At 32.6% G+C, this 14,669-nt stretch overlaps 1 protein-coding gene across 1 annotated transcript; it reads left to right on the top strand.

The window, feature by feature from the left end:
- The first annotated feature begins 333 nt into the window (after positions 1–333).
- On the top strand, positions 334–12,173 carry LOC111695047 (probable maltase-glucoamylase 2). Its single transcript, XM_023464197.1, has 14 exons — positions 334–507; positions 1,649–1,726; positions 1,996–2,106; positions 2,295–3,058; positions 4,476–4,571; positions 4,926–5,051; positions 5,867–6,084; positions 6,718–6,837; positions 7,387–7,428; positions 7,810–7,892; positions 8,206–8,293; positions 9,616–9,729; positions 10,323–10,419; positions 11,987–12,173. Exons 1-14 carry the CDS (start codon positions 373–375, stop codon positions 12,060–12,062), a joined length of 2,148 nt encoding a protein of 715 aa, XP_023319965.1. The 5' UTR covers positions 334–372; the 3' UTR covers positions 12,063–12,173.
- Positions 12,174–14,669: the final 2,496 nt, after the last annotated feature.

Here is a 14,669-nt window from a genome sequence, read left to right as displayed (position 1 = left end):
CCCAAAATCTCTCCAAGCCCCCTAAAAATCTCTTTGAGCCCCCCATAAATCTCTCCGAACCCCTCTGAAAGTACTTACCGGCTCCTTGAACATGTATTTTCTTCATCCAAGGGTAAACTACTGGCATATGTCCCCCTCCACCAGGAGATCCCTCGTCATCAGAGCAATCAGAACTCAGACCACCGTCATTCCCTAGATTAGTATCATTATTATCATTGTTATCATTTATTTTTTATTATTATTATTTTTATTATTATTATTATTATTACTCTTATTATTATTTTTATTACCAACTTTATTTGATATTTCTTAAAAATCACATGAATGGATATTGACCTATAATGATATTATTACAGGTTTGTTGATGGTGGTATGACGAGTACTGCCAGATCACATTTTGGACCAATTGTTTACGATAGTTCAAAACTAACAGAGATTTCATTCTACCTTGCATCAAACTTCATTTTTGGAAAAGAATTTCCAGACTTCATGTTTAATGGAACAGAGGTTTAGTATTTATTTACAAGGAAGTAAGGAACTGTCTTGTCACAATTCAAACTCTGATTTTTTTATCCCTGTATCTTTGCCACCTGATGTTGTGAACAATTGATATTTCAAACTTTGATTATTTGATCTAACAGAGTTCTAAGGTCTACCTGCACAATGGATTGCAAAGATATAGGGATTAGAAAATCAGAGTTTGTGGCAAAAACTCAATTTCTTTCTTTCTGTTTGCCTATCTGTTTGTTTGAATTTCCGATCAAAACTCTGAAACCCCTGGACCGATTTGCCTCAAATTTTGATCGGCAGAACCACGGAAATGTTCTCAGCTTGGTTTCAAAATTTTAAGTTGAGTGGGTTGACTTTTCCAGGCAATGTTGGGTTACAAAGCTAATTGTTTTTATGTACAAGGTATATATGCATGTGATATTATTATGAGAATTGTCCTTGGAGAGAAAAACTTAAAAAAGAAGCATAACCCTTGCCTCAACCAAATAGATTATTAAGTACAACAGGTGGCAACAGAGAAATGAACCAATCATACACAACGTCACAAGTGCCAAATATAGCAAGGAAAACGAAATTTTCTCACATTAGTCATTATGTTACTGTAAGAAAAGCACTTTATTCTAAAATTATCCCTATTATCGATAATTTTGTCGGACACACAAACTGAATTGACACTTGTGACGACAGAATACAACTGTACTGAAAGTGTACAAATTCTACGTTGCCATTTATTGTATTAGAATCTATTTGGCCTCAACCTATATCTTTGCAACCTGATGTCGTAGAACTCGAAAATTAGATATTGCACACTCCCTGCCGCTTCAGTAATTGTAAATTGACGATACAGTCCAAAATTGGACTGCAAAGGTTGGCCCACCTCAAATGTAAAGCGGTGGGGCATGATTTAGACAAATTCGTTTCTAAAATAAAATAGAAATAAAAACAAGTACAAGTGTATATTTTACAAAATGCAACTTTGCGATTTCATGCTTTTTTAAACCATGAAATATTTGTAACCGAAACTATTCTATCATTAGGAGCCCTCGCACATTTTTAATTCAAAGAAAATAATCAATAACTTGTCAAGAATATGTATTCTTCTGACAGAACTTTAAATGTCTATTAGTTTAATATTTAGGTAATTTCCTACTTTAATCTTGGAAAAGAATCACAAGTTCATCTTCCAATTATACTGGGAAGATTAGATAATGGCGAGGTAAGAAATTTTGAAAAATCCTGGTAATTATTTAGAAAAATTGGAAAATTTTGAGCATTTGAAAGAATATTAAAAATAATTGAATAATAACTGAAACTGGTAATGCAAAATATTCTAGCCCTCGAACAATAACCTGAGGTCGAAATTATTGAATATTAGTTGAACTAGGTGTGCCTAATTTAACCATCCGGGCGTGACGGTGCCTGGTTAAACTAGTTTTCGCTTTTTATTAGTTCTAATCTCAGATATATGAAAGATAACTGATTTAGCAATGGTTCCTGGTGTACCTAGAGACAGATCAACCAGGTTCTCAGGAGATCAAACTTGGATCCGGATCCCAACCCATTCTTACGTGGAGATTTATGGGAGGAAACATAAAGGTTACATAACTTTAAAAATAATACTTTAAATGATATTTACTTTAGATTTCTGTAGCCCTGGGGTTTCAAAAAGAAAATATCTCGATCACCGCATCTTAAAGTTTAATGTTACCGTTGTGAATCATTTATCGCACTTTTAAAATTTCCTGAATAAAAATATGCCAAAACGAAAAAAAGAATATTTTTAGGTTCATTTTATGGTTGCTAACCATCCTGCTGATTTATCAAAGAAGTTTAATTCTTACATCTATGGCCCTACATCAAATACACCTGCATTTAATGTTTTGAAGTATGGATACCATATGTGCAGAAAGGTTGGTGATGTAAAAGCCTTCCATAACGATATTGACGAAATGAAAGATAGCAACATGCCCTATGATTCTGACTGCATAGATGAACTGCTTATGCCAACAGCATTTAATAACGACACTGCGTATGACATTTCCAACGTTACTGCGAAGATTGTTCTACCTATTCCAGTTCAGATTGATGAAGAAGAAGAATCCAGTCCTGAATGTTTACGGAAGGACAGTAATGTAACCGCTCCCTGTTACAGAGGAGATTTTAATGCCTTTAATGTTACATATCCAGATGTGTTCCACACAGATTATGAAATTTGGTTGAGAGATAAATTCGATAAGTCTGGAATTGACAAATCTGCAATATATTTCCATGATTTAGCTCCAACGGATGAATCTGAAAACAACTGCAACAATGATCTGTATATTCCCAAAGGCCTGAACACCAAGGATGTTCCCTGTTTAAACTCCTGGATACCCTCTGAAAACACTACACTGTTGAATGTAAGCTATGCGAAGCAGTTTCTGAAAGTTTCCAATAGAATACTTGGAAATGAAAGTTATATTCGAAGTGATGTTGCTACAGTAGGGATGCCGAATAGTATCACATTTACCGGAAGTAAAGTTCCGGCATCCTGGCAAGGCATGAAGAGGTAACAAAGGAACTAAATTTAACGTGTAATATATTTACAAGAAACTATTTTTTATATCTACGTACCTTGCATCTCAATTCAAAAAAATTAAATATCTAATTTTAAAAGTGGAACTGAATTTCTATGAAATGTTTTGTCTCTGAATTGTCCTATATCTGAAATGTACTATATCTGAAATGTCATATTTCTGAAATGTCCAATATCTGAAATGTCCTATATCTGTAATGTCCTATATCTGAAATGTCCTATATCTGAAATGTACTATATCTGAAATGTACTATATCTGAAATGTCCTATATCTGTAATGTCCTATATCTGAAATCTATTATATCTGAAATTTCCTATATCTGTAATGTCCTATATCTGAAATGTACTATATCTGAAATGTCCTATATCTGAAATGTTCTTTATCTGAAATGTCCTATATCTGAAATGTTCTATATCTGAAATGTCCTATATCTGTAATGTCCTATATCTGAAATCTATTATATCTGAAATTTCCTATATCTGAAATGTCCTATATCTGAAATGTACTATATCTGAAATGTCCTATATCTGTAATGTCCTATATCTGAAATGTCCTATATCTGAAATATACTATATTTGAAATGTCCTATATCTGAAATGTCCTATATCTGAAATGTCCTATATCTGAAATGTTCTACATCTGAAATGTCCTTTATCTGAAATGTACAATATCTGAAATGTCCTATATCTGAAATGTACTATATATGTAATGTCCTATCTATGAAATGTCCTATCTATGAAATGTCCTATCTCTGAATTGTCATATCTATGAAATGTTCTATCTCTAAATTGTCCTATTTATGAAATGTCCTATCTCTGAAATGTCATATCTCTGAATTGTCCTATCTATGAAATGTCCTATCTCTGAAATGTCCTATCTCCTGAAATGTCCTATCTCTGAAATGTCCTATCTCTGAATTGTCCTATCTCTAAAATGTACTATATATGTAATGTCCTATCTCTGAAATGTCCTATCTCTGAAATGTCCTATCTCCGAAATGTTTTTTCTCTGAAATGTCCTATCTATGAATTGTCATATGTCTGAAATGTCCTATCTCTGAATTGTCATATCTCTGAAATGTCCTATCTCTGAAATGTCCTATCTCTGAAATGTCCTATCTCTGAATTGTCATATGTCTGAAATGTCCTATCTCTGAAATGTACTATATATGAAATGTCATATCTCTAAATTGTCATATCTCTGAAATGTCCTATCTTTGAAATGTACTATATCTGAATTGTCCTATCTATGAATTGTCATATCTCTGAAATGTCCTATCTCTGAAATGTCTAATCTCTGAAATGTCCTATCTCTGAAATGTACTATATATGAAATGTCCTATCTAATTAATAACCCACAGCTTTGTTCATTGCCCAATAATACTTTCAGTTCTCTTCGGGAAGTTCTGCTATTGAGTAGTATTGGTTTACCCTTTGTATCAATGCCAGCTTGTGGAACATACAGTGAATCTAACACACTAAACAGGTTTGTTTTCACAGCTGTAATCTATAATTTATATTGGAAATTATTCATCCTCTCTCCAGAATATCGCCAATTCTTTTTGATCTAATATGAATAATTTCTGTTTGCAATTTTTTTCAAACGTTTTTTATAAAAGATTAATACAAAATTGTAAAAATCATGTTAACAGAATTTATAACTATTTCCAAACCACTCCGCTCCGCACCAGCTAATAAGAACGCCCAAGAATCCTCCCCCTTTGGAAGACACTTGATATTACCAAATATTCATAAATATTGTAAATATTTCACTATGATCTTTTTTGTATATTTTTCATGAATTTTATTAAGAATCTATCAGATTAATTATATAATCTAGAGATTTGATGTGTTTGCGTTGGTTCCAGCTGGCTTGCTTCATGCCGAGTATTCACTCCTGGTACTCTGGAGACCAGAATAAGCGTCTTCCTTATAATCTTCCAAAAACCTATCAAAGATATGTTCGGTAAGTGAAACATTATTATCAAACTGCTGATTACAGCAGAAAGCTCTTTTAGTTTTTAAATACAGACTGAGCTGGATTCTTTTCTGGTGGATACTCAGCGGGCACTTTTAATTTGAGGATCAATGCTCAATCTCTTCATCTCAGTTCTTACTATTCTGATTAAAAGCTCCCTTCAACCGTTTATTAACATCTCCCTTCAACACCCGATAAAAAGCTCCCTTCAACCCCTGATTAAAAGCTCCCTTCAACAACCGATAAAAAGCTCCCTTCAACCCCTGATTAAAAGCTCCCTTCAACCCCTGATAAAAAGCTCCCTTCAACCCCTGATTAAAAGCTCCCTTCAACTCCTGATAAAAAGCTCCCTTCAAACCCTAATAAAAAGCTCCCTTCAACCCCTGATAAAAAGCTCCCTTCCACCCCTGATTAAAAACTCCCTTCAACCCCCTGATTAAAAGCTCCTTTCAACTCATGATAAAAAGCTCCCTTCAACCCCCTGATTAAAGGCTCCCTTCAACCCCCGATCAAAGCTTCTTGTAACCCCTGATCAAAAAGCTCCCTTCAACCGCTGACTGGGTACGATTACCATATGGGACATAGAACAAAGATTAAATTAATCTGCAGATTAACAAAAGATCAATAATTGATCTTGATATCTACAGTACAAAAGTTCCAAGCTCTGGACACCTCAGATTATAGAGTTTTATTATCGATTCAGAAAGGTGAGTGGGGTTTAGAGGGTTGATTCGTACCGTTTTAAGTCGTTCTATAGACTTTCTTTCATTAAAGCTAAAAATTCCATTAACAATTCTTTTAAGATGGGCCTTGGAGCAGAGATACAAACTTCTACCTTATTTGAAAACATTGGATAGAGGATGGTACAATAATTCTTTACCAATTGTTCGCCCCGTGTTCCTCGAGCACCCAGATAGAGATTATCTTCATCATTGGACTCAATTCTTCCTTGGAGAAGATATCCTGGTTGCTCCTGTACTTGATGATAACACAGAGCTGGTCAATATTCACTTCCCAATGGGTACTATTTTACAATAAGCTTTAGAGAGGACAAACAATCACAAATTAGATTATGTTATATTTCATATTCGAAATACTGAAACTTGTTGATAAAAAAATATCCAATAATTCTATTGATTCTTTTACCTATACAAGGGTCAAAGCATTGGTTTGGGCACTTATTTCTTTAGAACAAAAATTAGAAACGTAAACTATGAAACAAGTTTTTATAAAAAAGAATTCTTCTTAAAGGATTGTTTATATAATTTCAAGTGACCTTCCAGTAAAGAGTTACATGCCCAATTTTCTTTGTCAAACATTAAAATTTTCACTCAGGGAAATTAAGAGGTTGCCGTTGTGAATCAGACATGTAACAGTTTAAATATGAGATTATTTTCAAGGAGAATAACAAATTGGNAAGGGGGGGTCACTTATAATTTATTTTTTTATTAAAGAAGCCCGGACATTTGACCAACTGAACTCAACTAAATTATTTCAGTCAATTATTTTAAAGTAAACATCAGCTTTTAATAAAACACAGCTGCAGATGTAAGAACAAAGACTGAACAAATTTAGTAAAGTCGTCTTTGAAGTCTCATCCTTTGTGGTTAACCTTGTTTTTAAATTCTAGAACTGCAAAATTTAAAGTTTTCAGGGTCTTGGTATAATCTTGGATCTGGGAACATGGTTAGTTTACCTAGACCTGGAGCAGAGATAACAGTCCGAACAACTCTTTATGAAATACCAACTTTCATCAGGGGTGGCGCAGTCATAGGAAATCACCAACTTTATTCATTAGTTGTGATATAAAGCCTAATATGATATCAGTAGAGCTGTAGTACAAAGGAGTTGAGTCTTTGCCACAAACACACATTTTCTCATCCCAATATTTGTGCAATGGCATGGCTTGAACCTTTGATATTTCAAGCTTAGGTTATTTGATCTGACAGAAATCCAAGTTCGAAATATCTAATGTTGGCTTGCAGTGGTAAAATCAGAGTTCTGTGAAAGGATTAGTTCCAGAAGAAGTTTTATGTCTGTCCTGGAAACAGATTTCATGAATAGCAATATTAAGTTGAACTAGATAGACTTAGTTGAACCACTTCTCATCAACTTGAACCGGTCACACAAGAGAAGAAGTTCAACTAAGTCTACATAGTTCAATTATGTGTCACTATAGCGTTAAAATTGGTTTAAGTTATATTAAAAAAAAATTCTTGGAACCCGTACGGAAGTCCATTAAATTATTTCTTCAAAAGTTGTGTTTTTTGGTACATCATTTTCCCATATTACGTTCCAGTGTATCAGGTTGGTCATTTTTTAGTAATGTACGAATCTGCTGGAAGTGGGACGCTAATAGAAGCAGGTTAAAAAACTTTTTAATAATTAATACACAAATACAGAATTTCAAAGCTTATCTAGCGCACAATATGCAGGTCTGGTGATGTGCAATAACTTAGTTCGTTTTTTATTTGAAATTTTATGGTATTATTTCTTTGAATTCATTGCAGAATAAGTTAGTTGTTGTTAATTGCAATATAGTAGACGTACAAGTCATAAAATATTTATACATTACTACACAGCAGTACAATGAACCAATCAATGATTAAATATCGTACATACGCTCCTTAAACAATGAAATTAGAAACAAGCGCTTTTGAAGCTTTAAAATCTTCTTATCAAGGGAAACAAAAAAAATAGGCATGAACAAAAAAGCAAGGGCACTAACATGCATGTTTCTTTTAAGATCAAGTATCCAATTTCACTGTTTACATTGGACTGGAATGTACTGCAGATCCTAGGAGTCAAATTCAAGAAATCAACAACAAGGTGACTTAAGAACATTACAACAAATTTTGCACATGACTAAATATTATCGCATAGAAATAGAATAGTTTTTATAATTAACGTACAAACAAACTTTTTATTGTAATTGGGGGCATTTTAAAACAAAATTTGAAAAAACTTTCCTTAAAATGGGTTAAAGGTTTTTGCCCGTGGAACCTTTACTGCCTGTTTTACCAACATCGGTTAGAATTGAAAATAGAACCGATTGACTCATAATTTAAATAAAAAAATGTAAATATAACCCCTTTAAATTTTTCGAAAACACTCTAAAAAATGATAAATATTCTATCTCTAGATGTCCAGATGTTATGCCTCTGGGGAATCCTATTTAAACACAGAAACCAATATTCTAAAAACAGCAGTGACAACCTCCCAATCCAAAGGTGTGTATTAAGGGACTCTTGTTGAAATTTCCAGTATGCACGGCCCCCCCCCCTGAGCTTTGGCGGGGGGAGGGGCCGCCCCCTCGTAAGGAAATTCATGATATGAAATAAAAGCATCAAGGAATGAAAGATACAACGAACATAGAATTGAATAAATGACCTGAACTGAAATACCTTTTTAAATTGTTTTCTCATACAGTGATAACCAGAAAACAATGGAATAGAAAGACGACATTATAGCAATAATTAAGCGTTTTGATGTTGTTACAAATCAAATATTTTTACTAATAACTTAGCAAAGCACTATTTAAGTTAAATGGGTCCATTTACACTGATCAATTACTATGCCTAATGTTCATTGAACTAGTTTAAGTCCTAACTTGAGTTTAAAAGTCGTCTTCCTATTTCAGAGTTTTCTGGTTATCACTGTTAAAATTCATAAAACACGTATTTATTAAATTATTAATTAGCGCTCAAAAAAGAACGGATAATCACCAACCTTTGATTAGATATGTAAAAATGTTAAAGATGTTCCATATTTTGGAAATTGGTAAACAGTTTAAATTCCTATTCAAATTATGAGTTGGACAGCGACTTAATTGTTTATTTCTTAATTACCGATAAAATACTTATGCTTAATCGATCTCAATAAAAAAAAAATCTATTTTGGTATGCAAATCTAGAAATGTGATAAAAAATAAGAAATTGGAAATTTACTGCTTTTTGTTTAATTTTTAATTTATTTTTTTTTTGGCGCGCTTACGCGCTCAAATATCGATCCCCATGAGATATTGGATTAGTCCGCCCCTGGAAAGCATTGCATGCCTGATTCAAAATGGTGACCTTTAGAACTTTATTCGATCAATATCAATGTGAAAGATATCCTAGTAAAGAGTAACTTGAGTAACTTTAAAAAGTAAATAAAGTAATTTAAATAGTAACTCAAGTAAGTTTTATAATTAATTACAATTGAAAATAATCAATTTTTCTTAAATAGAAACATATCTGATATTATTGATCATAAGAAGGTTAAAGGATACTGTTGTAAAGCGGAAATGTTATTTAATAAAAATGTATAGATTCACTTAAACTTAAGTAAACGTCTCCAATCCCTTTAAATCTGTATTAAGAGATAAGAAAGTCCTGTAAAATAGCAGAAAATACAAGGTTTTGTGTGAAAACTTGTATAATATCCAGAGTGATGATTAAACACAAAGCTTTCTTAACTTCCCTATATAAGTTTCGTTGGATCAAGATTATATTGGATTAAAACTAATCATACAGAAATACGAAACCTTTAACATCTCTTCTGTTTTATTTAGGAACTATCACATTTAAGATGGACATGAATCCAGATGATAAACTTCGGAATATTAACTCTATGCGAATGTCTGGACTTCAAAATAATGGGGATATTCTGACAATCAGCTTGCCAGGTATTCTAGTAAAGTATACAAGGAAATAAAAGAATTGTTGTTTTATAAATCTGTGAGTTCAGAACGGTTTTCCCCCTCATAAGCTCAAAAGATTCATGATCCGAACCAGTACAAGGATACCAGTCTAGTTTTTACCGTACCATCCCGTCTAGTGTACCCAGTATGTGGTTGTGGACATTTAGAACACCTTCATGAATGCTAAGCTCTCCATTTCCATATTATTAGATTTGTGAATTTTAAAGACAAGAGTTTTGTTGAGTAAACATTTTTTTTGAAAAAGCCAATAAAGGTGTACTGTAAATTGTTCTGTACGTCACGTATACTTTTAAATCAGTAATTCATGATACGTATTTTTTGCCTTATAATTGCAAAAGTTAACGAGGAATGAATTCTTAACTCAAACGCCAATTTTCTAATTATTATATCTTTGGAACCTAATGGCATAGGCCAGTGATGTTTCAAACTATTAATTCGGTTAGCTCAAGGTCAGAGTTTAAAATATAAAATATTTACATCTTCAGGTTGCCAGCTACAAGGGTTAAAACATTAGTGTTTGAATTGAGTTATTAGTTTTTTATCCTGATTTATTCTAGGAGGGGTTAATATAACCGCAACAGATAGTATTGATACATCTGTGGGGGATGGACCGTCAGCCGTTTACAGCAAGGATAAACAGCACCTTCTCCTTAGGTAAATATCATTCTTTCTCCTTCTCATACTATAGCAAGGATAAACAGAACCTTCTCCTTAGGTAAATATCATTCTTTCTCCTCCTTCTCATACTATAGCATAGATAAACAGCACCTTCTCCTTAGGTAAATATCATTCTTTCTCCTCCTTCTCGTACTATAGCAAGAATAAACAGCACATTCTCCTTAGGTAAATATCATTCTTTCCCCTTCTTCTCTCTCTCCCACTATAGCAAGGATAAACATCACCTTCTCCTTAGGTAAATATCATTCTTTCTCCTCCTTCTCATACTATAGCATAGATAAACACCACATTCTCCTTAGGTAGATATCATTCTTTCTCCTTCTTCTCTCTCTCCCACTATAGCAAGGATAAACATCACCTTCTCCTTATCTAAATATCATTCTTTCTTATCCTTCCCCTTCTCATACTAAAGCAAGAATAAACAGCACATTCTTCTTAGGTAAATATAACTCTTTCTAATCCTTCTCCTTCTCATACAGCATCATAAATAAACAGCACCTTTTCCTTAGATAAATATTATTCTTTCTCATCCTTCTCCTTCTCCTACAGCACCATAAATAAACAGCACTTTTTCCTTAGATAATATTATTCTTTCTCATCCTTCTCCTTCTCATAATAAATTCCGAAGGATAAATACAATAAAAAAAGAACGACTCCACGTGGGCCTATTAGGCTGAAAAGTACCATCACGATGTATACAATTATTTGGGCGCATTTGGGCAGTATTCACATAAGAAATAATATTGATAAAGTGTACTGCAGTTTAGTGTTTGTAAACAAATCTAGAGGAGTTCTTCGTAAATATGCAAAGTTTGGCCGATATTTCATTGCGGATAAAAAAATTCTGGTTTGTTGATTTATTGGAAGCTTTTGTTAAAAAAACAGATATAATTGATTTAATGGTTTACAATGTGGATATTGTTAAAATGTAGAAGTATAAAGGATAAAAAGTACATCCAAACTTTAGGTGACATTTATTTCTATATTTTATGTGAAATCCTAGAAAAGGTCAACAGAAAACAGTCATACACAAAGCACTTTCTTTAATTAAGCGCAGATTTTAAATAAAATTTTAAAATTTGTGGCTTTGGTCATATGTTATTTTTCAATGGACACTATGTATACGTAATTTTTCAATGCCTCTTCATTTATCGAATAGCATGTTCGATTCACAACGGTGTTCTTTCAACCTTTGTGTGATCCAGGATAACATAAACACATAAACCCATAGTTTTTGTGACATTCTACTATTTATCTATAAAAACATATAATTAGACCTTTAAAAAGATGTTAGAAAAAATACGAAATATTAATGATTACTAGTTTAAACAAGAATTAAGGAACTGAGTTTTTTTTACACAGAAACTGTGATTTTAAAATCCCTATTATGCAGACCTTTGATATTTCAGACTATGAATTCAAAGAACAAAGAGTATAAGTTTGAAATATCAAATGTTTACACCATCAGGTTGGGATTAGAAAATTTGAGTTTGTGGCAAAACTCAGTTTTTATTGCGAAATGTAAAATAAATGTTATTGATAGGAATCTGGAGATGGAGTCCAGCACCTACCAGAATACCACTCTTAGTTGGGAGTTCTCTGCTGAAAACACTACCTAGAGAACGTGATGAAGAAGTCTGTCTGGAACCTCATTACGAGTGATATGTTTACAAACAAACCAGTGCTTTTTTGTCAATAAAAATTGCAATAATAATGTTCTTTAAAAAACATTTTTTGATTTGTAGAAAACGGTTTATCTTATTTTTTTAGTATTAATGATTTTATTTCCCGAAAATTATTAAGCCTATTTGAAAATCTAGAATATACCTTTTTAGTCTGAAATTTTATTCTCTGCCCTGCGATCTAATTTAAAAGTTTAATTCTCTATTCTATCCAAAGAAACAGACAACTCTTAATCTTTAATAATCACTATATCTTTGCAACCTCATGTTGCATGGACCTTTGATACTATAAACTTAAACTATATTGAAATTGGAAATCATAGTTTGAAATATCCAGGGTATACAACATCAGGTTGCAAAGATTAGATTAGAAAATTAGAATTTGATTCACATTTTTGACTTTTCCATTATAAACAAATACTTTTTTATTTTCCCTCCCTCAATCTATCGACTGAGGTTTCTGGAACCCCTGCCTCACATAGATCCGGACTGCTCTGAAAAGTTGCATCTATTTTCTTCAAAACTTCGTCAATTTGAAAGTGTCGCAACACCTTGACCTTTAATTTTACCCCATGGCATACTGGCTAGCTCACTTGTATTTGTGGTCGCCCTTTTTTTATGAGACGGGGTCATTTCCTCCTTATACATATTTCTATACATATGTATAGTTGTTTCAAAAAATTGAAATAAGGTTCCATATAAAGAAATTGAGTCTTTGGCACAAATTTTCTCTTCCCTTTATCTTTGGAACTTGATGGTGCACTATTACAGGGGCGGATCCAGAATCATTTAAAAATTTTGTAGAATGACTTTGCGAAGGTGAATTTGATGATTTTTTAAGATTTTATTTGATGAAATTTGAAAAATTCTTCGAGTGGGGGTCAACTTCCAATAACACTGTGATGGGGGAGGTCACCGAGCGAAATTTGTGAGCGAGGAGGGACTCAATTTTTTTTAAAGGAATTAGCATTGAGAGTGAGTATTTTAAAGGCTTAAAATATAGTAAATTACTCTTAAAATATGTACAAATATTGCCACCTTAGTTAGAACTGATACTTTCAAATTTTTCACTCAGGAATCTCAGACAAGACAAATATTGCCATATAAAAGGATATCAAGGATAGGTCGAGAATATAGCATTTTAAAATCAAACATGGCTCCCTCAAATTAGGTTTTAAGAAAAAAAGTTAAAAAATCGCTAGTAGTATAAGTGAAAATCAAATTTTTGAAAGCATTTTGATATAGGTATGCAATAAAATCTGCGTATGTAAACCAGAGTTTAAAACAATTTAAAGTGTTAAAAATGTTATGAATTGAGCAAGCTATGGTGAAATTTTTTTTTTCTGTATCTAAATTTGTTGGTACTAAAAAATGTGTTTTTACTTTAAATCTGTCAATTTCTAATATTTATATATTCTGTAATTTGATTTAAATTCTTAAAACAAACCCAGTTTCAAAAATACCCATATATTGAATTTCTGAAAAATGTCACAAAATGTCACATTATTTATCAATGAAATAAAAAATGTTTTGTCAAAGCACCCCTCTAAAATAAAAAAGTGACATCTTGAATCATTCTACTTCAAACTTGATTTTTTTAGAACTAAAGACGCTGTCAGATTTAGTATGAGTATAATTTTGTGTGTGAAGTTAAGAAGTTTTATTTTGGACACCCGGTTCTTCAAATTTTACGCACACATGTGTATTTAGGTAGGCGTATGTGTACATGGGGGGGGGGAGTGCTGCCCTATAAAGGGGAGGGGTCGGGTTTAATCTCTAACGTAAAACTGACAGTAACACTCCAGTTCCTTCTTAGCTGTATTCCGTTCTTATCTTTCATGTTGCAATTATAACAAAATCTTCAAGAAATTACATGTTTAAAATAAAACCCATTATTGATCGATTTAATAATGAATGAAATCAGCAATGTATAAAAAATATAAGATTTAAGACTAGTAAAAGAGTTAAAATTGCAACTGTCCTCATTTCTTCAAGGGGGGTGATGTAAGAAAGTATCAATTTTTGCGATGAACATAGATCGGCTTCTTTAAATATTAATGTGTGACTCATAATTGGAAATATTCTAGTTCTACCGTGAATTAAAATCAACAAGTGCAGAGGGAAGGATCCCTCCCCCCCCCCCCCCCCCCCCCCCCAACACCAAACTCAGCTGTAGAAAGCTCAAAATATTCAGTAACAGTTGCTAAGTTACAACTGTGCTCTTTCCGTAACTGTACAGTGCAGTGTACTGTGTAAGTGTACAGTGTACAGTGAGAATATAGTGATCGTATAAAGCAAGTAATGTGATATCGATAAACGTTTACAAATTACAAGAAGATTGAAAAAATAAATTTATACCTTACACTAAATAAATAACAAGAATAGTAAACTGCAAAATTATTCCTGAAAATCCACCAATTTTAGAATGGGAAAATCTGAAGAATTGTTTGCTTTAGAAAAAGAGGGAAATGAATTTATTTTGCAATTATCAACAGGTTTAATTGTTTAATTGTTTTGTTTTTATAGTTACTAGTTTCCTATTTG

This window comes from Eurytemora carolleeae, unplaced genomic scaffold (genome assembly GCF_000591075.1).
Source record: "Eurytemora carolleeae unplaced genomic scaffold, Eaff_2.0 scaffold191, whole genome shotgun sequence".
Classification (NCBI taxonomy): domain Eukaryota; kingdom Metazoa; phylum Arthropoda; class Copepoda; order Calanoida; family Temoridae; genus Eurytemora; species Eurytemora carolleeae.
The sequence above is the reverse complement of the archived record's forward strand: the minus strand, read 5'-3'. Positions and strand labels throughout refer to the sequence as shown.